This window comes from Rhea pennata, chromosome 8, assembly GCF_028389875.1.
Source record: "Rhea pennata isolate bPtePen1 chromosome 8, bPtePen1.pri, whole genome shotgun sequence".
NCBI classification, from domain to species: domain Eukaryota; kingdom Metazoa; phylum Chordata; class Aves; order Rheiformes; family Rheidae; genus Rhea; species Rhea pennata.
The window spans coordinates 2,230,924-2,253,721 of record NC_084670.1 but is presented as its reverse complement, the minus strand read 5'-3'; the positions used below and the strand labels follow the sequence as shown (position 1 = coordinate 2,253,721).

General features: G+C 69.0%; 2 protein-coding genes across 4 annotated transcripts; one reads left to right on the top strand and one right to left on the bottom strand.

Moving 5' to 3' along the window:
* Positions 1 to 726: 726 nt before the first annotated feature.
* Positions 727 to 19,136, top strand: SGIP1 (SH3GL interacting endocytic adaptor 1). Of its 3 annotated transcripts, XM_062581189.1 has the most exons (24): positions 727 to 910; positions 4,418 to 4,481; positions 6,591 to 6,615; positions 6,999 to 7,055; positions 7,176 to 7,230; positions 7,410 to 7,585; positions 7,780 to 7,791; positions 8,727 to 8,738; positions 8,827 to 8,851; positions 9,190 to 9,247; positions 9,476 to 9,558; positions 9,695 to 9,787; positions 9,921 to 9,995; positions 10,091 to 10,423; positions 11,437 to 11,558; positions 11,645 to 11,771; positions 12,231 to 12,290; positions 15,460 to 15,571; positions 15,658 to 15,813; positions 15,893 to 16,025; positions 16,268 to 16,470; positions 17,221 to 17,285; positions 17,369 to 17,533; positions 17,637 to 19,136. In XM_062581189.1, exons 1-24 carry the CDS (start codon positions 901 to 903, stop codon positions 17,657 to 17,659), a joined length of 2,244 nt encoding a protein of 747 aa, XP_062437173.1. In that variant the 5' UTR covers positions 727 to 900; the 3' UTR covers positions 17,660 to 19,136. The 3 variants fall into 3 exon arrangements, with proteins under 3 accessions (XP_062437173.1, XP_062437174.1, XP_062437172.1); XM_062581190.1 differs by lacking the exon at positions 12,231 to 12,290 and having other exon boundaries at positions 869 to 910; XM_062581188.1 differs by lacking the exons at positions 727 to 910; positions 4,418 to 4,481; positions 6,591 to 6,615; ... (5 more) ...; positions 11,645 to 11,771; positions 12,231 to 12,290 and having other exon boundaries at positions 8,185 to 8,738.
* A 1,027-nt stretch (positions 19,137 to 20,163) lies between these two features.
* Positions 20,164 to 20,715, bottom strand: INSL5 (insulin like 5). Its single transcript, XM_062581558.1, has 2 exons — positions 20,550 to 20,715; positions 20,164 to 20,366 (listed from the first exon to the last, which is right to left on the bottom strand). Exons 1-2 carry the CDS (start codon positions 20,713 to 20,715, stop codon positions 20,164 to 20,166), a joined length of 369 nt encoding a protein of 122 aa, XP_062437542.1.
* Positions 20,716 to 22,798: the final 2,083 nt, after the last annotated feature.

Genomic DNA, 22,798 nt, shown 5'->3' with positions numbered 1-22,798 from the left:
ATGCAGGGTACCTGGGGGGGGCAGGATGCAGGCTATCTGGGGGGGCAGGATGCAGGGTACCTGGGGGGGGGGCCAGGATGCAGGCTATCTGGGGGGGGGCAGGATGCAGGGTACCTGGGGGGGCAGGATGCAGGCCGTTTGGGGGCAGGCAGGATATGGGGCAGGTGGGATGTGGGGCAGGAAGCGGGCGGGCCGTGGAGGCGGGATGCCGCAGCGGGATGCCGAGTGCCCAGGAGGGGCCCACGCAGGTGCTGTGGGATGCCGGGGCGGGCCGTGGGGCATGCGAGCATGCGATGGGGGGGGGCGGGGAGGATGCGGGGTGCAGCTGAGGGCGGGCGGGATGCGCGGGCCGTGGGGGCGGGACGCAGCAGCAGGGTGCGGGGGGCTCCGGGGCGCAGCGGGGCCGGGCGCCGCGCTCCCCCCCCCCCCCGGAGGTCCCTATATAAATACATTTATTTATTTATCTATATATCTGTCTACCCGCCCGTGCCCCCCTCCGCCCGTCGCCGGCAGCGCCGCTCCCCGCGCGGCTCCCGGCAGCGCGCTCCGCTGCGCCGCGCTGCGCCGGCGGGCGCGGGCCACGCGGGAAGTGCGTCACGCGGGGCGCGGGGCGCGGGGGCGGCCGGCGCGGGGGGCTGCGGCGGGGCCGCGTGACGGCGGCGCCTGCGCTGCCGCCCCCCGCCCCGCACCGCACCGCGGCACCCGCCGCCGCAGCGCCGCGGCCTGCGCCCGCCGCGCTTTCGCTGCCTTTCCGCGGCGCTCCGCGGGCTCGCGCTGAGCCCCGCCGCCGCGTTCCTGCCCCCCGCGGGGGGTCCCCCCTTTCCCCCCCCTTTTCTCCCCTTCCCCCCCCCCGTTTTTTCCCCAGGCTCCCTGGAAACCGAGGAATGCGATTCTGCCACCATGATGGAAGGTAGGTGCTGCTGCGAGCGCGGCCCCGCGCCCCCCCGCCGCAATTTATATATGTGTCTATATATATATATATATGTATATATGTATATATCTCCATAATGTGACCCCCCCCCCCCGGGGCGCGGCGGCGCGTGGCCGGGGGCACTTGCCGCGGCGCCGGGGCCGCGCGCGGCCGCGCAGGGGAGAGGGCCGGGCCGGGGCCGGGGCCGGGGCCGGGGCCGGGGCCGGGGCCGGGGCCGGCGCGGGAGGCCGCGGGGGCGGCGCGGGCGCCCGGGCTGCCGCCGCCGCCGGAGCACCGAGCACCTCGGCGTAATATTCTTGCATGTATTACCAAAAAAAAAAAAAAAAAAAAAGCTTTCCGTTATGTAATGACTCATGAAACTGCTCAGCGCGGTTTCTTCTGCAGTTATGTTGATGCTTATGGGAATCTAGGAAGGAAGAAGATGGAATTAGACAAAATAATTAACACAGCCGATTAATTTTTGAACAGTTGGAAGCTGGGTCTGTTTGTGGAATACTGCAACTTTTGTGAGCGATAGCTTGTCAGAAAGGGCTGCGAGCAGCCCGCCACGCACACATACCCACACGCATACGTGCGTGCGTGTGCATGCACGCGTGTGTGCATACGCAGAGGCGTGTGCCCGTGCACGGCCGCGTGCACGCGCGCGAGAGCTTCGCGGCGCCCGCAGCTCGGCCCGCGGCGGCAGGGTCGCGGCGCTGCGCAGGGTGTCGCGGCGCGGGTCGTTCGCGGCGCCGTGCCCGGGACGGGGACGCCCGCGGGGAGCGGGCGCCGGGCGCCCCTGGGCCGCGGCGGACTCCCCCTCGGCGCCGGGCGGCGATCCGTCCTCGCGGCGGGTGAGGTGAATTTGCAGCGGACGCCCTCAGAAGCGGATTAAGAAGCGGCCAAGCCTGGCAGCCGCCCGGGGCCGACGCTCGGGGGCCGTCGCGGTGCCGAAGGGCCGCCGGAGCGGGGACCGAAACCCTCCGGCTCCCGCGTGCCGGGGCAGAGCCGCCCCGGAGCGGGGCCCTGCCGCGGGCCGGGGCTGGGGGCGCTGCTGGCGGGGCTCCGCCGCCGGGCGCGTCCGTGCGTACGCGGCGGGGGGCGTGGGGAGGCGTCTGCCCCTTCCCTTTCCACCCGCCGAAGGACCATCGCGCGGAGAGCGTCGCCGGGGTAAACACCCACGCGCAGGAGCGCAGGGATTTATTTATCTCTCTTTTTTTTTAATTTAATCTGTTGCATTTCAAATGCACCAGAGGTATTTCGTAGAGCTTAATTAAATCTCGCGGCCGCTCCCCGGCGAGGCGTCGCTCCGGGGCGGCCGCTCTTCTCCGCCCCTTTGCTCCGGGCATCTTTGCACCTATTCCTGAAGGATCCGGCTGGAAGCGAGCTGCTCCTCGCGGCCCGGCGCCCGGCGAGGCTTAGCAAGCCGCGGCAAGGCCGGAAAGCTTAGGGCCCGGCGGCTCTTCCCCGATCCGGCCTGGGCTTTTCCGACCGTTTTCCGCCGGCCCTGCAGCGGGCGCCTTGCTGAGGGGAAAATGGCTGCGGACGCCGGACCCTGGGAATCCGGGCAGTGCTCTGGGACGGGCTGGGAAACTGCAAAAGGCAAACGGTGCCGCGGGAACCGCCCGAGTTCCCAAGGACGGGGGCGCCGGGGCGGGAAACGCGGCAAAGCCCGCCTCGGGGCTTGCGAAGCGCCCCGTTTCGCGAGCGGCTCCGCGTCGGCGCCCGGAGCTCCCGCGCCGAGCGGCGGGTTTCCTCGGCTGCGCCGAGCTTTTAGAGACGCCTTGGGAAGACAAGGCTTAGAGTCGGCTTTGTGTTCCCCTCCTCGGAATCGTCTTCGCATTGCCAGTGCCGCGCCGGCGCTTGCAAAATGCCCCCAGGCTTCAGCTGCACAGCAGAAAGATCCCCGGCGGCGGCTCTGCAAGCTCGGGCTTGCGAGGACGTCCCCGATCCGCGCTGCCCCGTAGCCGGTGTGTCCCCCGCGCCATCCCCGAGCTCCCCCCGCTCCGGGCGCGCGTCCGCGCCGCGGCGGCGAAGGGGCTCGGGCACCCGGCCGCGGCGCGGCGCGCTCGCCGGCACGAGCGCTGGCCGCCCGCAGCCTGACCCCGTTTGCCTCCGGGCTGCCGAGCAGAGCCTCTCTCGCTCCCTTTCTTCTCTTTATAATTAATTGGAGTTCAGCTATGGGCTGATTTGGATGATTTTTTTTTTTTTTTGGCTTTATCTCTTTGAAAAGGAGAAGCACAGCTTGCAGAGCGGTTGCAGCTGCCTGGTTTTTTTGCGTTTGCGGCCTCAGAAGGGCATTTCTTTCGGTCCGTGTCGGAGAAGGGCTGGCAGCCCTCCGGGGCCCTCATCCGGGGCGTTTTACCCGGCCCCTCGCTGCGGACGACGAGGGCCTTTCCCCGAGCGAATGCTTGTATTTCTCTTAAAAATAAATAAATAAACAGTTATTGATTGGGAGTGGAGAGAAAAATCTCCCTGAATCCTCGCCCTACGCACGGTTCGGGGCTTTGAAACCTCCCCGCGAGATCAGCGCCGCGGAGCGTGGGCTGCGCCGGGGCGATCTCGATCGGAGGGGGGCAGGACTACGGCAGAGCCGGCCGGCTTCGGGGGCGCCGCCGAGGCCGGCTCTGCCGTACGGCGGCCCCCGGCGCGGCTCCCGCCCCCCGACCAGAGGCTTTTACGCCAGCTGGGAGGGGAAGGGAGCGCGGTGCTGCGCGTAGCCGGCCGCCGCTGAGCAGCTGGCCCGACGTGAATCCCTCGCCGAGAGCGGCCTGGCGGCGCTGCTCTACCGGCCTGTCAAAGGCTTTGCTTTCTCTCTTTTTTTTTCCCTTTGCTATTTTTAAACGGCTGAATCCGGCTCGCTCGAGGGAGCAAGAGCAGCTGCGCGGGGGGGGCGTTCACCCTGAAGCCTACTGTGGTTTGCAGTGGGGGCCGGGGCAACCGCAGGAGCGCGGCAGGGAGATGAGGCGTGCTGCCTTCGGTCTCTAATTTATTTTTTTTTCACCCTTTGAGGCCCCTTGGACACCGGGTGCCCGCGGGGCCTCTCTGGTGCCGTGGGGTGGGAGCGGAGGGGCGATGCCGCGGGGCTGCCGGCGCCTTTCTGGTAACAAGCCCGGGGGCAGCTGCCGTGCGGCAGCAGCCACCTCCGGCGCCCCGGAGAGCAGCACGTCTCCGGGAAAACGGGCAGCAGCTTTAATTCGAGGATGCTTTCAGAGCAGGAAGCGTGCAAAAAAAAAAAAAGACAGAAGCGCGGCGGAAGCCGAAGGTTCGCTGCGGGGGAACGTGCTGCCGCCAGCTTAGGGGAGAAGCAGCTTCGTAGTATCCTCCCCAAATAATTAAAATCCTCCAGGTTTTTCCTCCATTGTAGCCAAGTATCCCCCCCCCCCACCCCAAGCGATGAGGCTGCGGTGCCGTGGGTGAAGCTGGCGCGCGGGGGAGGGCTGGGCGGTGCGGGGGGGCCCCGGGCGCCCCCGGCGCCTCATTGCTCTGTCTCTGCGTCGCGCGCAGGGTTGAAGAAGCGTACCAGGAAGGCGTTCGGCATACGCAGGAAGGAGAAGGACACTGACTCCACGTAGGTCGGGGGGGCAGAGACCGCGACAGCGAGTGGCGGTGCAGGGGCAGGCTGGGTGCAACCGCCCCCCCCCCGCCCCGAGTGAGGGAGCGGGGTGCGCGGCGGGGGGAGCGCGCCGGCCGGGAACGGGGGGCGCGCAGGAGGCGCTGCACCGAGAGAGGACGGAGGCTGATGGGATCCGCGCCGGGTGCGGGAATGTGGCGCGGGTGCATGGGAATGTGGTGCGGGAGCGTGGTGCGGGAGTGCAGGAGCGTGGGAACGCGGCGCGGGAGTGCAGGGATGTGGTGTGGGAGCGTGGTGCGGGAGGGCAGGAGCGTGGGAACGCGGCACGGGGACGTGGGAATGTGGTGTGGGAGCGTGGTGCGGGAGTGCAGGAGCGTGGGAACGCGGCACGGGAGCGTGGGAATGTGGTGTGGGAGCGTGGTGCGGGAGTTCAGGAGCGTGGGAACACGGCGCGGGAGCGTGGGAATGTGGTGTGGGAGCGTGGTGCGGGAGTGCAGGAGCGTGGGAACGCGGCACGGGAGCATGGGAATGTGGTGTGGGAGCGTGGCGTGGGAGTGCAGGAGCGTGGGAACGCGGCGCGGGAGCACGGGGACATGGTGCGGAAGCGCAGGGACGCGGTTTGGGAGCGGGGAGACGTGGTGCGAGAGCGCAGGGACACGGCGCGTGAGTGCGGGAACATGGCGCGTGAGCGCAGGGACGTGGTGCGGGAGCGTGGGGAACACGGCGCAGGAGCATGGGGACGTGGTGCAGGAGCGCGGGGACGTGGTGCAGGAAGGCGGTGCAGGAGCATGGGGATGTGGTGCGGGAGTGTGGGGACGTGGTGCGGGAAGATGGCACGGGAGTGTGGGAAGGCAGCGCGGGAGCATGGGGATGCGGTGTGGGAATGCAGGAAGGCAGCGCAGGAAAGCAGCACGGGAGCATGGGGATGTGGTGCAGGAATGTGGCACGGGAAGGCGGTGCGGGAGCGTGGGGACGTGGTGTGGGAAGGTGGTGCAGGAGCATTGGGATGTGGTTTGGGAAGGCGGTGCGGGAGCATGGGAAGGCGGTGCGGGAGTGCGGGAAGGTGGCGTGGGAAGGCGGCGTGGGAGCGTGGGGATGTGGTGCGGGAAGGCGGCGCAGGAGCACGGGAAGGTGGCGTGGGAAGGCGGTGCGGGAGCGCGGGAAGGTGGTGTGGGAGCATGGGAAGGCAGTGTGGGAAGGCGGCGTGGGAGCACGGGAAGGCGGCGTGGGAGCACGGAAAAGCGGCGTGGGAAGGCGGTGCGGGAGCACGGGGATGTGGTGCGGGAAGGCGGCACGGGAGCACAGGAAGGCAGCGCGGGAAGGTGGCGCGGGAGCACGGGAAGGTGGCGCGGGAGTGCGGAAAGGCGGCGCGGGAGCGCGGGAAGGCGGCACGGGAAGGTGGCGCGGGAAGGCGGCGCGGGAGCACGGAAAGGCGGCGCGGGAGCACGGGAAGGCGGCGCAGGAGGGCGGTGCGGGAGCGTGGGGATGTGGTGCGGGAAGGGGGCGCGGGAGCACGGGAAGGCGGCGTGGGAAGGCGGTGCGGGAGCATTGGGATGTGGTGCGGGAAGGCGGTGCGGGAGTGCGGGAAGGCGGCGCGGGAAGGCGGTGCGGGAGCATTGGGATGTGGTTTGGGAAGGCGGTGCGGGAGTGCGGGAAGGCGGCGCGGGAAGGCGGTGCGGGAGCATTGGGATGTGGTTTGGGAAGGTGGTGCGGGAGCACGGGAAGGCGGCGCGGGAAGGCGGTGCGGGAGCATTGGGATGTGGTTTGGGAAGGTGGTGCGGGAGCGCGGGAAGGCGGCGCGGGAAGGCGGTGCGGGAGCATTGGGATGTGGTTTGGGAAGGCGGTGCGGGAGCGTGGGAAGGCGGTGCGGGAAGGCGGTGCGGGAGCATTGGGATGTGGTTTGGGAAGGCGGTGCGGGAGCGTGGGAAGGCGGTGCGGGAAGGCGGTGCGGGAGCATTGGGATGTGGTTTGGGAAGGTGGTGCGGGAGCGCGGGAAGGCGGCACAGGAAGGCGGTGCGGGAGTGCGGCAGCCCTGCGGAGCGCCGCGCTGGGCTCGGCCTCGCCGGGTGCAGCCGCTGAGGCCGCGGCGCGTTTCGCTCTTTGCAGCGGCTCGCCGGACAGGGACGCAGCCGTGAGTACGGGCAGGGCTCTGCGCCGCGGCCCCTCCCCGGCCCCCCCGGTGCCGCCCCGGCCCAGCCTGGCCCCGGCCCGCCGGCCGCTCGGCGCTTCTCCTTTCCTCCTTGCTGTCCCGGCTGCTTTCAGCCCTCTGCTCCGTCCCGCTCGCGCTGCCGCCGGGCCACGGGCTCTCCCATCCCCCCGCTGCCGCCGGCCCGGGCGCCCCGCGCGGCCCTTTCGCCTGGCCCCCCCTCCTCCGCGGGGCGCTCGCGGGGCGGGCGAGGCGCCGGGGGCCGCGGCCGCCGGGCCCCGCGCCCCTGCCGCCGCTCCGGGCGCGCTCGGGGGCCGGGGGCCGCGCCGCCCTCGGCGCCCGGGAACGCGCTCCCGCCTGTGTTGCAGAAGAAGAGCAACGGTGCCCCGAACGGCTTTTACGCCGAGATCGACTGGGACAGATACGTAAGTTAATTTTTTTTTTGGGGGGAGGGGGGTGTTATTGCTTTATTTTTGTTCCCCCCCCTCTCTGCGGCGCTGCCGCGGCCGGCGGCCGCCCTCAGCCCGCCCCACCGCCGCCCGCAGAACTCGCCCGAGCTCGACGAGGAGGGATACAGCATCCGGCCCGAGGAGCCGGGATATATCCTTTACGGCCGCTTCCCCCCTCCCCGCCCGCCGGCGATGCCGCTGGCGATGCTGCCGGCGATGGCGATGCTGTCAGCGATAGCGATGCTGCCAGCGCTGCCGCCGGTGATGCTGCCGGCGATGCCGCCGGTGATGCTGCCAGCGCTGCCGCTGCCTTCCTTAGCGCGCCCCTACCCGCCGGCGGGAAGCACTTCTACTCCTCCAGCGAGTCCGAGGAGGAGGAGGAGGCCCGCAGGAAGTTCAACATCAAGATCAAGCCGCTGCAGGCCAAGGACGTCCTCAAGAGCGCGGCCACCGTGGACGAGCTGAAGGCCTCCGTGGGCAACATCGCGCTGTCGCCGTCGCCGGTGGTGAGCGCCGCGGCGGGCGCCGCTCGCCCCCCCCCCCCCCCCCCGCCGAGCGGGGCGCCCCGGCCCCCCGCCGCTCTCCCCAAGCGTCCCCGGCGGCTTTCCCTTTTGTTTTTCCTCCCTCCACGGCCGTGTCGCCCCTCTCCCGAAAATACCTGATCTCCCCCCCCCCACTTTGTTTTTCTGCATCCTCTTAGAGGAAAAGTCCGGTAAGAGATGAGGGTGTTTTACCTCTTTGGTGACTTTTTTGAGCAAAGGCTTTACTGGTGTTTTCCTGTTTGTGTGTTTCTGTTTGCACAGCCCCGGTTTTGCATGTCTCTAGAAGTGAAAAGTAAAATGCAGTGAACAAACCCTCCCGTTTCGGAAGGCATGACCCCGGCTGTTCCCCTCCGCCCTCGGACTTAACCCCAGTAGTTTTAAAGAGAGCAATGGTCCCGTCACTTTGTACGCGCGGAGCCGGGGGGCGGCGGGGCGCCGCGGCGGGCACGGAGAAGCCGGAGGCTGCGCCCAGGCCCCGCGGGCTGGGGCTGGGGCTGGGGCTGGGGAGGGGGATCTGTGCCAGGGCTGCGCCGGGCGCTGGGCACGCTGCGGAGCGCGGCCCCGCCGCCGCCGCCGCGCTCCTGCCAGGAGGCAGCCGGGGGCTCGGTGCTTTCGGGTGCTGGCCGGCCTCCTCGCTCCCCTCCTGCAGCTGTATACACGCGTATGCACGCACATGCACGCGTATGCACGCACATGCGCACAGATGCACATGTATGCATGCGTATGCACGCACATGCACGCGTATGCACGCACATGCATGCATATGCACGCACATGTATGCATGCGTATGCACGCGTATGCATGCACATGCACGTGTATGCACGCACATGCACGCACATGCACGCGTGCACGCACATGCACGCGCCTGCACTTCCCGCCCCGAGGCCAGCTCGGGGAGGTCCATCCCCAACGCGCTGCAGAGGCGCTGGGCGCCGCGGGATGCCGCGGGGACAGGGACGCTCCTCGGCGCCTCCGCGGCGCCCCGCGCCCAGGCAGAGCTCGGGGGCAGCCTGCGGCCCGGCGGCGGCGGCGAGGAGGGCCCCGGGCCCCGGCGCGCGCCGCGCTCACTCGCTGTCTCTGCTCTCTCCCCCGCCGCCGGCCGCAGAGGCGCAGCCCGGTAAGGGCCCTTTCCCTTCCCCGGGGCGGGCGGGAGCGGGCGCCCGGCGCGACCCGGGCCGCTCACCGCCTCTCCTCTCTCCTTCCAGGGAGCCATCAAGAGGAATCTGTCGAGTAAGTGCGGTGGGGGGCTCGGGCGTTGCGGCGGGAAGGCTGGGGGGCGGCGGGGAGGGGGCCAGGCAGAGCCGGCCCCGGGCAGCGAGCCAGGCTGGGCCGTCGCCGCCCGAGACGTCCTCCTCGCGTCTGTGTGTTTGCATTGGTATATGCTGGTGCGTGCCTGTGTGTGTGCAAGTGCTCGTGTCACGCAGTGCCCTGTGCATGCGTGGCGTGCGCGGCGCGTGCCGGGCGCTCGGCAAGCGGGGTGCGGGGCACGCGCCAAGGCCGCCGGGGGCCGGGGCGGCGAGGGCGGCGAGGCGCCCGGCGGCCGCTCACCCGCTCCCCGTGCCCCGCAGGCGAGGAGATCGCGCGGCCCCGGCGCGCCACGCCGACGCCAGCGCCCGAGCCCGCCAGGTGAGCCCCGCGCCCGCCTCGCTGCTCGCCCCCCGCCGGCGCGGCCCCTCCCGGCCCGACGCCTCCCCGCGCCGTCCCTGGCGCCGCAGCTTTCCTTCCCCTGCCCCTTCCCTCCTTTCCCCCCTCTTCTCTTTTTTTCTCCCCCGCTTTTTCCTCCTTTTCTCCCCGTCCGCGCGGAAGCAAGCGCGCGGGCCGCTCACCCCCCTCTGCCCTGGCGCTGCGCGGCAGGAGGCTGCCGGAGGACGCCGCGGCCCTGGCGCCGCTCTTCGGGCCCCCGCTGGAGTCGGCCTTCGAGGAGCAGAAGCTGGAAGGTAGGGGTGGCCCCGCGCGCCGGCGCCGGGGCGGCCGGGCTGGCGGCGACCCGCCGGGACGCGGCAGAGCCGCGGCGTCGCCTCCGCGCGCCGTCCGTGCCCGCTCACGTGCGCCTCTCCGCTTGCCCCCCGGCAGCGCCTCTGGATCAGCCCGAGGTCTGGGGCTCGGTGCCGCCCGGCGGCTCCCGCGCCGAGTCTCCGAAGCCGCCGCGACCCTTCCCGGCTGGAAGTAAGTGCGAGCGAGCGAGCGCCCTCGGCGCGGGTGGCGCCCCGCCGCTCGTTCCCGCTCGCCGGCCCCGGCGCGCTCGGCCCCCGGGGCGGCGCGCCGGGCCGCCCGCCGCTCACCCGCCCGTGTCTCGCAGCGCCGCCGCCGCTCCCGCCCAAGACGGTGCCGGCGACGCCGCCTCGCGCCGGCTCCCCCGGGGCCCCGGGGACAGGTAAGGGGAGCGGCGGCTCGCGCGCCGGCTCGGCCACGGTGCGGCACCGGCGCCGCCGCCGCCGCCGAGCCCCAAGCAAGCCCCTCCGGTTGCAGGAGGCACCCGGGCCGCCGGGGAGCCCCCCGGCGAGCAGCCGCCCTCCATCAACGACCTGGACAGCGTTTTCGGCCCGGTGCTGCCCGCCGCGTCGGTGGCCGCGAGCGCCGGAGAGCAGTGGGTGCATTTCTCGGAGCCCGCGGCGCCCGCCCCGCCGCCGCCGCCGCCGCCGGAGCAGCCTCCCGGCCGTGCCGCCGCCGAGCCGCCCGCCGGCCCCAAGGACGCGGGGCCAGGCCCCCGGGCGCCCCCGCCGCCGCCCCCGCCGCCCACCTACCGCGCGGTGGTGTCCTCGCCGGGCCCCAGCGGCAGCAGCGGGGCGGCCAGCCCCAGCGGTACGTCTCGGCCCTCCTGCCCCTCCTGCCTCCCGCCGCAGAGACCGGCTCCGGGGAAAACGTTTCCGAAGGGGGAGGGTGGGGGGGACCTGGTGGCTTTGCCTGGACCACGCTGGTGGGCGAGCTTCACCTGCTGCCCCAGCGAGGTCTGCAGGTGCGTTAGGCTAAGGGACCTTGCCGGAGGCTGGCTTAGATGAGGTCCGCAGTGGTGGTGGTGATGGTCCCCAGTGCTCATCCCTGGTGGAGGTCCCCAGTGGTGGTCCCTGGTGGAGGTCCCCAGTGGTGGTGGTGGAGGTCCCCAGTGGTGGTTCCTGGTGCGGGTCCCCAGTGGTGGTCCCTGGCGGAGGTCCCCAGTGGTGGTCCCTGGTGGAGGTCTCCAGTGATGGTCCCTGGTGCGGGTCCCCAGTGGTGGTCCCCAGTGGAGGTCCCCAGTGGTGGTGGTGGAGGTCCCCAGTGATGGTCCCTGGTGGAGGTCCCCAGTGGTGGTGGCGCAGGTCCCCAGTGGTGGTCCCTGGTGCGGGTCCCCAGTGGTGGTGGTGGAGGTCCCCAGTGGTGGTCCCTGGTGCGGGTCCCCAGTGGTGGTGGTGGAGGTCTCCAGTGATGGTCCCTGGTGGAGGTCCCCAGTGGTGGTCCCTGGTGGGGGTCCCCAGTGGTGGTGGCGCAGGTCCCCAGTGGTGGTCCCTGGTGCGGGTCCCCAGTGGTGGTCCCTAGTGGAGGCTGCAGCGTGCCCAAGGAGGCCGCCGGAGGTCCGCACAGGTCCGCTCCTCCGGGGCACCTGGCTCCCGGCGGGGCCGGCAGCGCTCGTCCCGCGGCTCACGACGGCGCCAGGAGCTCGCGCGCCCCCGGCGCTGCCGTGTCTGCCGGCATCCCGGGGGGGGGCCGTGCAAGGTGCCGTCCTCGCCCCGCTTGGCACGCGCGCCTCCCGCTGCGCCGCGTTCGCCGGGGCGCCCTCCTGGGAGTCGCACGGCGATGGGGCGGCGGCTCGGCGCCGCTCACCCCCCGCTCCCCCGCAGGTGCCTCGTCGCCCGCGCGCCCGGCCACGCCGCTGGCCGCCTGCGGCACGCCGCCGCCGCCGCCGCCGCGGCCCCCGTCGCGGCCCAAGCCGCCGCCCGGCAAGCCCGCCGTCGCCGAGGCGGTAGGTGCAGCGCCGAGCGCGGCCGTGCCGGCGTCGTGCCGCCGCCGCCGCCGGGCTGACCGCCGCCGCGCCGTGTCTGCCCGCAGGCCCGGCCCTTCAGCCCGCCCGTCCGCCCGTCCAGCCCGCCGCCGGTCGCGCCGCTGGCCCGCGCCGAAAGCACCTCCTCCATTTCCTCCACCAACTCCCTGAGCGCGGCCACCACTCCCACCGTCGGTAAACGCCGGGGACGCGCCGGGGCCCGGCGAGGCCGGGGCGGGCGCGGAGCGGGGCGGGCGCCGGGGGCTCGCGCCCGCTGCATGCGCGGCGCCCGTCGGCCCCGTCGCTCTCCTCGTTAAGACCCTTCTCCGCGGTCGGTTTGGTTCTCGCATTTACTCGTCCGCTCGCCCCGGCCTCCCCCCCCCCCCGCCCCCCCCGGCGATCGCAGCGCACCGCTTGATCTCGTTTTCTGCGTGTTTTTTTGCTTTTTCCCCCTTTTCCTTTGCATCCTCCTTCCCCCCACCCCCGCCGCCGCTGCCTCCCGGCCCGGCCGCCGCCGCCGCGCCGGAGCCGCCTCTCGCCCCGCCGCCCCGCGCCAGCGCCGCGCGCCGCTCCGGGACTCACTCTGTGTCCTTCTCTCTCCCTCTCCCGCACCCCCCCCCCCCCCCCGTCCCGCTTCTCCTCCCGGCCGCCCAGAGAATGAGCAGCCTTCCCTCGTTTGGTTTGACAGAGGAAAGTTTTATTTGACTTTCGAAGGTAAGTGGCGCGGAGCCCGGCGCCCGCTCCGGCCGCCCGCCCGCCCACGCCGCGGCGCCGCCCGGCCGGAGCCCCGCGCGCCTCCTTTGCACCACTTGCTTTTTCGCTGCTTTTTCTTTTTTCTTTTTTTTTTTCTTTTTCCTTTTTTTTTTTTTTTTTTTTTTTAAGGGGCAAAAATGGAATATTCTCGTAGCAAAACCAGCCCCGTGCCGTGGCGCAGCGCTGAGCGTCGAGTTATTCGCGCGGCCTCTGGCTGTTCGCGTCACGGCGGGAGTTTTTCCGCTGGCAAAACTCCCGCCTGCAAATCGTTGCAAAAATTAACCCCCCGAGGAAGGAGCGCGAATCCGAGCCGAACGAGTCGCTTGAAAAGGGAATGTTCACCCACAACCCGCTTTTGGCGTTCGTCCTCCCGGCGCAGCGGGCGAAACGCGGCCCCTGCGGCCGCGGCCGGTCCCGGCCCCGCGGACGGCTCTGGCGCGGAGCCGAGAGCCGTGCGGTGCCAGGATGCGCCGGGCCGGAGGCAGGGGACGGCGCCGTCAGCCCGCAGCCCGGCGCCGCCGGCTTCCCGCGGGTGCCGGGATGCGGTGCCAGGGCCCAGGAGCGCTGGGTTCCCACCAGCGCCAGGACGTAGTGCCGGGGTGCAGGAGCACTGGGCTCCTGCCGGTGCCGGGACGTGGTGCTGGGCCAGGAGCAGCAAGTTCCTGCAGGTACCGGTGCCAGGAAGGATGCAGTGCCAGTGCCAGGATGCAGTGCCGGGGCGTGGGAGCACCAGGTTCCCGCGGGTGCCAGTGCCAGGACACAGTGCTGGGGTGCGGGAGCACCAGGTTCCTGCGGGTGCTGGTGCCAGGACACGGTGCTGGGGTGCGGGAGCACCAGGTTCCCGCGGGTGCTGGTGCCAGGACGCAGTGCCGGTGCCAGGATACGGTGCCAGGGCGAGGGAGCACTGGGTTCCCGCAGGTGCCGATGCTGGGGTGCAGTGCCGGGGTGTGGGAGCACCGGGTTCCCGCAGGTGCCGGTGCTGGGGTGCAGTGCCGGGGTGTGGGAGCACCGGGTTCCCGCAGGTGCCGGTGCTGGGGCGCAGTGCCAGGGTGTGGGAGCACCGAGTTCCCACAAGTGCCAGGATGTGGTGCCAGGGTGCGGGAGCACCAGGTTGCCACCAGTGCCAGTGCCAGGACTTGGTGCCAGGGAGCGGGAGCGCCTGGTTCCCGTAAGTGCTGGCGCCAGGGTGCAGGAGCACCAGGTTCCCGCGGGTGCCAGGACGCGGTGCTGAGGGCAGGAGTTCCAGGCTCCCACGGGTGCTGGTGCTGAGGGAGCAGGAGTGCTGGGTTCCCACCAGTGCCAGGACGCGGTGCCGGGGCACAGGAGCACCAGGTTCCCACAGGTGCCGGTGCCAGAATGTGGTGCTGGGGCACAGGAGCAGCAGGTTCCCGTGGGTGCCAGTGCCAGGACGCAATGCTGGGGCACGGGAGCGTGAGGTTCCCACAGGTGCCAGGACGCGGTGCTGGGATGCAGGAGCACCAGGTTCCTGCAGGTGCCAGTGCCAGGACACAGTGCTGGGGTGCGGGAGCACCAGGTTCCAGTGGGTGCCGGTGCCAGGATGCGGTGCTGGGACGCAGGAGCACTGGGTTTCTGTGGGTGCCAGTGCCAGGATGCGGTGCCAGGATGCGGGAGCACTGGGTTCCTGCAGGTGCCAGTGCCAGGACGCAGTGCTGGAGTGCGGGAGCAGCAGGTTCCTGTGGGTGCTGGTCCCAGGACACGCTGCTGGGACACTGGAGCACCAGGTTCCTGCGGGTGCTGGTGCCAGGACGCAGTGCCGGTTTTGTGGGAGCAGCAGGTTCCCGCAGGTGCTGGTGCTGGGATGTGGTGCCGGGGCGCGGGAGCACCAGGTTCCCGCAGGTGCCGGTGCCAGGACATGGTGCCAGGGCGCGGGAGCACCAGGTTCCCGCAGGTGCCGGTGCCAGGATGCGGTGCCGGGGCGCGGGAGCACCAGGTTCCCACGGGTGCTGGGGTGCGGGAGCAGCAGGTTCCCACAGGTGCCAGTGCCGGGACGTGGTGCCAGGGCGCGGGAGCACCAGGTTCCCGTGGGTGCTGGGGTGCGGGAGCAGCAGGTTCCCGCAGGTGCCGGTGCCAGGACACGGTGCCAGGGCGCGGGAGCACCAGGTTCCCGCGGGTGCTGGGGTGCGGGAGCAGCAGGTTCCCGCGGGTGCTGGGGTGCGGGAGCAGCAGGTTCCCACAGGTGCCGGTGCCGGGACGTGGTGCCAGGGCGCGGGAGCACCAGGTTCCCGTGGGTGCTGGGGTGCAGGAGCAGCAGGTTCCTGCAGGTGCCGGTGCCGGGACGCGGTGCCGGGGTGCAGGAGCACCAGGTTCCTGCGGGTGCCGGGGCACGGGAGTGCCGGGTTCCCGCAGGTGCCGGTGCCAGGACATTGCGCCGGGGCGCGGGAGCACCAGGTTCCTGCAGGTGCCAGTGCTGGGACGCAGTGCTGGGGCGCGGGAGCACCAGGTTCCCGTGGGTGCTGGTGCCAGGACACGGTGCTGGGGTGCGGGAGCAGCAGGTTCCCATGGGTGCCGGTGCCAGGACGCGGTGCCGGGGCGCGGGAGCACCAAGTTCCCGCGGGTGCCGGTGCCGGGCGCGGGAGCGCCGGCTTTCTGTCAGCGTCTGCGCTGCCTGTGCAAGCGCACGTGGCCGACAGGAAAAGCCGAGCGTTTGCAGCCGGGCCCTGCTCCGCGCCCGGCGGTCTGAGCGTGCGTGTCCCCCGAGCGCAGCCGTCCCGGCCTCGCTGGGATCCTGCTCTCCGGGGGTTCGGGGTGGGGGGGGGCTGTGAGGCGGCCTGCGGCTGCTTTGGTGTTTCTGCAGGCCGTCGGTCTCTGTCGGGAGCCGGGGAGGGAGGCGGGAGCGCCGGCGCGGGCTCGTCGGCACGCCTGCGGCGGGGCTTTGCGTGCACCGTTCTCCTGCCGTCGCGGAGCCGCTTTTCGCAGGGGGCTCTGCGACTCCTGACTTCCTACGGCAAAATCCGTCGTTTATCCGCGTGCAGTTCGCAGCGGGATGAAGCCGCGGCCATAAGCCAGACCCTGATTTTCCGTTGCAAGCGAAGCAGCCGGCGAGAGCGGCGGGGAGAGGGGAGCGGGGCGCGCGGGGCCCCGCGTGAGCGGCGCTTTCCCTCCGCCGCAGGCTCGTCGCGGGGCCCCAGCCCGCTCACCATGGGGGCGCAGGACACGCTGCCCGTCGCCGCCGCCTTCACCGAGACCGTCAACGCCTACTTCAAGGGCGCCGACCCCAGCAAGTAGGTGCCGCGGGCGCGGGCGCGGGCACGGGCACGGGGCCCCCGGCGGCGGCCGGCGCCAACGTCGCCTCTCGCCGGCGCCGCAGGTGCATCGCCAAGATCACCGGCGAGATGGTGCTCTCCTTCCCGGCGGGCATCACCCGGCACTTCGCCAACAACCCGGCGCCGGCCGTCCTCACCTTCCGCGTGCTCAACTACGACCGCCTGGAGCACGTCCTGCCCAACCCCCAGCTCCTCTGCTGGTGAGTGCCCCCCACCCCGGCCGCCCCCCGGCCGCCCCCGGCCCCCCGGCCGCCCCCCGACCGCTCCTCTCCCGCGCAGCGACGCCGCGCAGCCGGACGCCAGCACGAGGGAGTTCTGGGTCAACATGCCCAACCTGATGGCCCACCTAAAGAAGGTATCGGAGCAGAAACCCCAGGCGACGTATTACAATGTGGATATGCTCAAGTACCAGGTAGGGCCCCGGGCGGGCCGCGGCCCCGCGCGCGCTGCCGGTGCCGGTGCGGGGCGGGCGCTGCGCCGCGCTGGTGCCCCCGCCGCGTCCCAGCTTGCCTGAGACGCGGGGCCCGGCGCCGGCTTTTGAGAGAGTGCAAGGTAGCGCCGCCTCGAAAAGCAGCTGCAGTCGTTGCATCTGTAAAACGGGATTTCTCCCTGCAGCCCTACGGACACTGAATGTGTTTTCTGTCGTTTTGGAAGGTGTCTGCCCAGGGTATTCAGTCTACTCCATTAAACCTTGCAGTGAGCTGGCGCTGTGAACCTGCAAGCACTGACCTCCGCATTGACTACAAATACAATACAGAGGCAATGACTACGCCCGTAGCTCTCAACAACGTGCAGTTCCTCGTCCCCGTCGACGGAGGGGTCACCAAGCTCCAAGCCGTGCTCCCGCCCGCTGTTTGGTATGAAGCGCTAACCCGGCCTTGGGGCCTGCGGCTCGCTCGAGGCTGCAGCGCCGCCGGCTCGCTCCTGCCGCTGGGCCAGTGCCAGAGCTGCGACGCCGGCTCGCTCCTGCAAGCAAGGTGTTGCCGGAGCTGCAACGCCGGCTCGCTCCTGCAAGCGGGTCGGTGCTGGTGCTGCAATGCCAGCTCACTCTTGCAAACGAGGCGGTGCCAGTGCTGCCATGCCGGCTTGCTCTTGCGAACAAGGTGTTGCCAGAGCTGCTATGCCAGCTCGCTCTTGCAAGCAAGGTGGTGCTGGTGCTGCAGCGCCGGCTCGCTCCTGCCAGCGGGCCAGTGCCAGAGCTGCACCGCCGGCTCGCTCTTGCAAACAAGGTGTTGCTGGAGCTGCAACGCCGGCTCGCTCCTGCAAACAAGGTGTTGCCAGAGCTGCAACGCTGGCTCACTCCTGCAAGTGGGCTGGTGCCAGAGCTGCAACGCCGGCTCGCTCCTGCCAGCTGGCCATGGGAGCCAGATCCGTGCACAGGTGTGCACTGGGATTCGTAGCCTTGGCTGTAGCTCCTGGTTGGGATGCGCGTGTCCCGCAGCCCTGCCGGTGCTGGGGGAGCCGTGGGCCGTGCCGACGGCGCGCGGGGCCGACGTGGCCCCCCGCGAGCCGCGTTTCCGTGGCCCGAAGCTGGGGAAAGCGCGGCGGCGGGAGCGGGGCTCCATCGCCCGCCCTCGGCAGCCGCCCCCTTCCCGGTGCCTTGGCAGGAACGCGGAGCAGCAGCGGATACTGTGGAAGATCCCCGACATCTCCCAGAAGTCGGAGAACGGAGGTGAGGGCGGGCGGGCGGGCGGGGCGGCGGGCGGCGGGCGCGGGGCCGGGCGGGCGCCTGAGCCGGGCGCTGTGTTCCCGCAGGCGTGGGCTCGCTGCTGGCCCGCTTCCAGCTGGCGCAGGGCCCCAGCTCGCCGGCCGCCCTGGCGCTGCAGTTCACCAGCGAGGGCAGCACCCTCTCGGGCTGCGACATCGAGCTCCTCGGCGCCGGCTACCGCTTCTCCCTCGTCAAGAAGAGGTTCGCGGCGGGTGAGTGCCGGGCCCGGCGCGGCGCGGGGAACGCCGCGGCCGCGCACCGCGCCGGGCCCCCGGCCCCGCGGGAGCCTCACGCCGCCGCCGCCTCTGCTCCTAGGGAAGTACTTGGCCGATAACTAGCGGCGGCTCCCGCCGGCCCCGTGGGAAGCGGCGCGGGAGCGGCGGCGGCGGCTTCGCCGGCGGACGCGGCCTCGCTCCTGCCCTCGGAAAGCACCGTCCCGAGCAGCCCTGCAGTGTTTCCTCCTAGGTGTAACATTGTTAACGGTTTTAAAATGTAATTATTGTATTTGTAAATTGTACTCATTCCTGTATTTCGGCAGTTAGGCCCTCGAGTTTTAGCATTTTACCGCTCATGAAATGGATGTAATTTAAGCTGTGGTATATAAGTAGTCGCACTGTCGAGCGGCGCGGCGCTTGCGGAGGTAGGTCGCGTCCCGCCCGCGCGCGCGCGGGGCCCGAGCGCGCCGGCTTCGCTCCCCCCCCCCCCCCGGGGTTCTGCTCCTCGCTTCGGTTTGGTTTTGCCCCCTGCTCTTCGCAGAGCGCCGGCGCCCGGGGAGCCGCCAGCCCCGTTTCTCGACGTTTCCCCCCCGGAACGGCGGCGCCCCTGCTCGAAATGCCGGGCCAGGCCCCCGGAGCGGGTTCCGACTCGTCGGTTCAGGCCGCGCGCAAATCGCCCTAAAATCCTGCTCCCGAAGGAGCCCGATGTCGCAGCGCTGGAAATACGGGTTTTTAGCATGTAAATATTAGCAGAACAGAGAGATTTTTACGGTAGGTTTCGCCGGGGCGACAAGGTGCTTGCAGCATCGCCGGGTTTTTCCATGCAAAGAGAAAAAAAAAAAAAAAAAGAAAGAAAAACCGGCTGCAGTGGGGTGACAAAGCGGTTCGACGCCACCCGGGCGCCCTTTCCCCCCCCCACCCAGCACAGGGGCTTCACCGGCGGCACGAGGCTGCCAAAATCGGTCTTGGAAGTAGCCAGAACTCTTCTTTTCGCCCTTTTTTTGCCCCCCTCGGGCCACCCCCGGCCCCGGCCAGCCACCTCTCCCGGGCCATCGCTCTAGATCAGCTTCGTCCTTTCACGACCCCCCTCCTGCCCTGTGTATAAAATGTTTATAAATATTTGCGGGTTAAGATACACGAGTCTATTTTTAAGATTTAAGTTGGCTAAGTTAACGGCTGGCCCTTTTTTTGCCCAAACGCGCGACGAGCCGCGTGGCGCCGGCGGCCCCGGGGCAGAGCCGCCTGCGCGACCGCTGCTGAGCCGAGTGTGTTGTACTGGCTTGTTGAAGATAATCATGAGACAACGTATTTTAAATGTTAACTTGCCTTATAGATTAGGAGATGAATATGTGGATATCATTTTTGTAAATACTGTTTTTTATAAATGTTTTTTCCTCCATTCTCCCTCGTCACCCATGTCATGAAATCTTGAATATGCAATTATTTAATGTGCATAACACTGCGATGAATAAACCCCCACCTCCAAACAAAGTTTATTGATCCTACCCGTAAGGACCATATTAAATACCCCGTTAAGTTGTAATTTAAATGTGCTTTTTTTCCTCCCCCACCCTTTAAATTAAACAAAAACCTGAAAATACCCTTCCGTTTGCACGGGTTTTGCTTCCTCGTCGCCGGGGGGACGCGCGGGGCAGGGCGGGCTGCAACCGGGGCCGCAGCGGCAGCGCTGCCCGGCCCGGTGCCGGTCCCGGTGCCGGTCCCGGTGCCGGTCGGGGCCCTCAGCGTTGGGACCGGAGGGACAGCGGCCTCCAGCCCGCGTCCCGCCCCTGTGGGCCCCTTCCAGTTCTGGCGCCGCTACAAGACTGTAAAACCTGCCCTTGGGCCGCGGGCAGGAAACCGCACGCACGGAGACCTGCTCGGGTTGTTGCGCTGCGCCCGCAGCGCTGAACCGGGGGCGCCGCTCGGCCGGGAGGGGCTGCCGGCGCGGCCAGCTGCCACCCACCGCCACAACCCTGCGGAGCCCCCGAGCCGCCCCCGAGCCCCCTCCAGCCGCCCCCCGAGCCGCGCCCGAGCCGCCCCCCCCAGCCGCCCTCGAGCCGCCCCCGAGCCGCCCCCCGAGCCGCCCCCCAGACGCCCCTCCCGAGCCGCCCCCGAGCCGCCCCCGACCCTCCTCCCGAGCCGCCCCCGAGCGGCCCCCCCGAGCCGCCCCCGAGCCGCGCCCCAGCCGCCCCCGAGCCTCCTCCCGAGCCGCGCCCCCCGAGCCGCCCCCCAGCCGCCCCCCAGCCGCCCCCGAGCCGCCCCCGAGCCGCGCCCCAGCCGCCCCCGAGCCTCCTCCCGAGCCGCGCCCCCCGAGCCGCCCCCCAGCCGCCCCCCTCGAGCCGCCCCCGAGCCGCCCCCCGAGCCGCCCCCCGAGGGGCCCCCGAGCCGCGCCGCAGCCGCCCCCCGAGCCGCCCCCCAGCCGCCCCCGAGCCGCGCCGCAGCCGCCCCCCCGAGCCGCCCCCCAGCCACCCCCCCCAGCCGCCCCCGAGCCGCCCCCCGGCAGCCGCGTTTAGCTTCTGCTCCCCGGCGGGCGCCCCGCGCGAAGCGCCGAGGGAAGAACCAGGGCCCGAGCGGTCGCGTTTGCAGCGTGATCGCTTTAATGGGGAAAAGCTGCGCGCCGGCTCCCGCTAGCAGAGGGAGCTGATGTCGCGCTCGCTGCAGCCCACGCTGCAGCAGGAGGCGGTGAGCAGCCGGGCGGCTTCGCGCTTCCCCAGCGCCGCCGCGCCGCCGCGCGCCAGCTCCCGAGCCGCGTGGCCGGGCAATCCCGCGTGGCCGGGCGCTCCCGCGGGGCCGGCGCTCTCGCGTGGGAAGGGCAGGGGATTTTCACCGTCTGTTGCAAAAAAATGAGGAAGGAGGTTGCAGCCCCGAAGCGGGGGACGTTGCCGCGCGGCTGGGGCGCCCGGCCCGGACAGCGCTTCGACCCGTCGGGGTGCGCGTGTCCGGCGGCGGGCGCCCAAATCCTCGCGGCGCCACCAGCCCCCTGCTCGTGCACGCGACCGGCTCGGGCGCTCACCGGGCGGGGGGCCGTCGTCGGCCGCGTGCCTCCTCCAGCGCGAGCCGCCGCAGGTGAACACCACGGCCCTGACGAAGTCCCTGCCGCAGAGCTTCACCGGGTTGGCCTCGCCGCCCGCCGCGGCCAGGAGGGAGAGGAGGGCCAGCACCAGCGCCGCGGGCCTCATCCTGCGCAGGCGATGCTGCCGGGCTCGAGGGCGTGCGGGAGGCAGGCAGCGGCGAGGCCACGCTGCGGCCGCCCGCGGGGACCCTCCATTTATAGAGCCGCTCTGCTCGCTCCGCCGCACACCGGCTTAATGTTTGCCCAAACCGAGGTAATCGGCCGTTTCACGCAGCGCTTTACGTGCGCGGGGATGCGCGCTGCGGGTCCGGACAGGTGTCAGAGACGGGTCGAGACCGTATAACCGCTTTACGGCGGCGCGGAGCCGCGTTTACGGGGCGCCGAGCGGGGCGGTTAATGTGTGTGCTCTGCAAAACGAGCGGGTTTATTGCGGCCGTGGCGGCGGCGGGTTCCCGCAGCACCGCCGCAGACGCCCTGCGGGGAGACCGCGGCGATGGCCGGGCCGCCAGTTCCCCCGCTCGGGAAGGAAGCGGCTGCGGCGCTTCGGAGGGCTTCAGCGCGTCCCGGCACCGCGAGCGTTACCAGCCCCGTGACGTGGCAGTTTTAGTAGTTTACACGGCGCACGGGGTGAATTACCGTGTGCTACATGGCAGACAATAGCTCATTTTTTCACCAGTGGCACCTGTAAGTAAATAGTCGTGACCACTGATGAAACACACACCGTGCATTTTGGGCCGATTTGTAATAATGATTAACACATGATTCACCTTAATGGATGTCTATTTTTCCCCTCTGAAACGCACAAGGATTCCTCTTAGGTCAAGTGTGAGCTTGCATTTTCGTTGTAAAACGTGCAGAACGCAGCGGGAAGTGAGTGTTAATGCATCCCTAAATGATCTTTAACTTTGGTGATGGGTTTAAATGTTGGACGTTTATTGTTAGGCTAATGAGGGAGCCTAAATGTTCTGTATCTATAAAATATATGTCCCGCTACCTAACGCTTCCAAGAGCAGACAGCGATTGCATTCGTCAGTTGACAGGCAGAGCACTTTACTGCCAGGCTTTTGCATCGCTTCGTTCCTGTGACTAGGGGAAATCTCTTCTGCGCTGGTCAAATTATTGGCTAAAACCTAGGCCATATTATTAATCAGTCCTCTGTAGAGATGTGCCATGTTTTCTGTGAGCAGTTGATCTCTGAAAATCCTCTAAGACGTCGCAGTCCGGCCGGTGGCCTGCTGGATGCTTCTGATTCTTTCGACCTCCCCCAGAAAGCCAAGGAAAAGCTGCCCAAGCGCGGTGTCCACGCCTGCTCCCAAACGCTCCTGCCCTGCGGCGGCAGTGGCGGTGGTAGAAGCACCCTGACTTCCTGGATCAGGCGGTAGCTCTTCTACTTCCTCATCTTTCCACACCAGCATCTCGCCTCTCCAGCCACTGGGGTGCGGGGAAGGTGATGCAACGTAAAGTCAGATCTGTGCTCTCAGAGCTGCAAAAGTCAGTCCTTGTTCCAGGGCCGCATCACTAGCTCACGGGAGGGCTTTTCAGAAAAGTGTCAGCATGGAAGAGAGTGAATTTAAGCTGCAATTTCATATGAGTTAGATCTGTCAAGGGCTGAAAACGTTGGTCTGTACTTCTGCCTGCTATGGGGTGACCTGCAGCTTGCAGGAGCACCTAATTCCATTCAGAGCTCAGCTTCCCGCCTCAGTCGTGTTTTCTGAGAGGGTAGACAAGATGGATCTAAGAAAAGGTCCATTCACTTGCATGATTTCGCATGGATAAAAAGACAATCAACTACTTCTGACAACAACTTCAGGCTATATTCGTGTTCCTGGTGGAGTAGCTTAGACAGGAGGGGATTTTTGCCATTGTGGCTTTTTGAGTAAGTCAAGATTAACCCAAGGAGAAAAGGACTTCTTTAATAGACATCTTTCTATTGCCTTCTTTGTTTTGTAGGGAAGACCCTTTGTACGATAATACGACAGACTGCTCATCTAATGAGGGGGGTTTCCAGGGGAAAAGTTAGTGCATTTGAAAGGAATTTCTAACCTGTATGGCTTCAAAGATGAATTTTAATGATTGTAAAACAATAAATGGTTTATGATAATACTACAAGAAAGCTGTCCCCCCCCCCCATGCATAATTAAATGATGGATTTGGGAATTTGAGGATGCAAGATGACACTTGTTTTTCTT

Bases quoted from the DNA above. Each gene is read 5' to 3' on its own strand.
- INSL5 (XM_062581558.1), bottom strand. From the start codon at position 20,715: ATGAGGCCCGCGGCGCTGGTGCTGGCCCTCCTCTCCCTCCTGGCCGCG. The intron at 20,367-20,549 runs GTGAGCGCCCGA...TTTTTGCAACAG, and splicing joins CGACGACGGCCCCCCGCCCG to ACGGTGAAAATCCCCTGCCC.
- SGIP1 (XM_062581189.1), top strand. The intron at 15,572-15,657 runs GTAGGTGCCGCG...CCGGCGCCGCAG, and splicing joins AAGGGCGCCGACCCCAGCAA to GTGCATCGCCAAGATCACCG. The intron at 15,814-15,892 runs GTGAGTGCCCCC...TCTCCCGCGCAG, and splicing joins AACCCCCAGCTCCTCTGCTG to CGACGCCGCGCAGCCGGACG.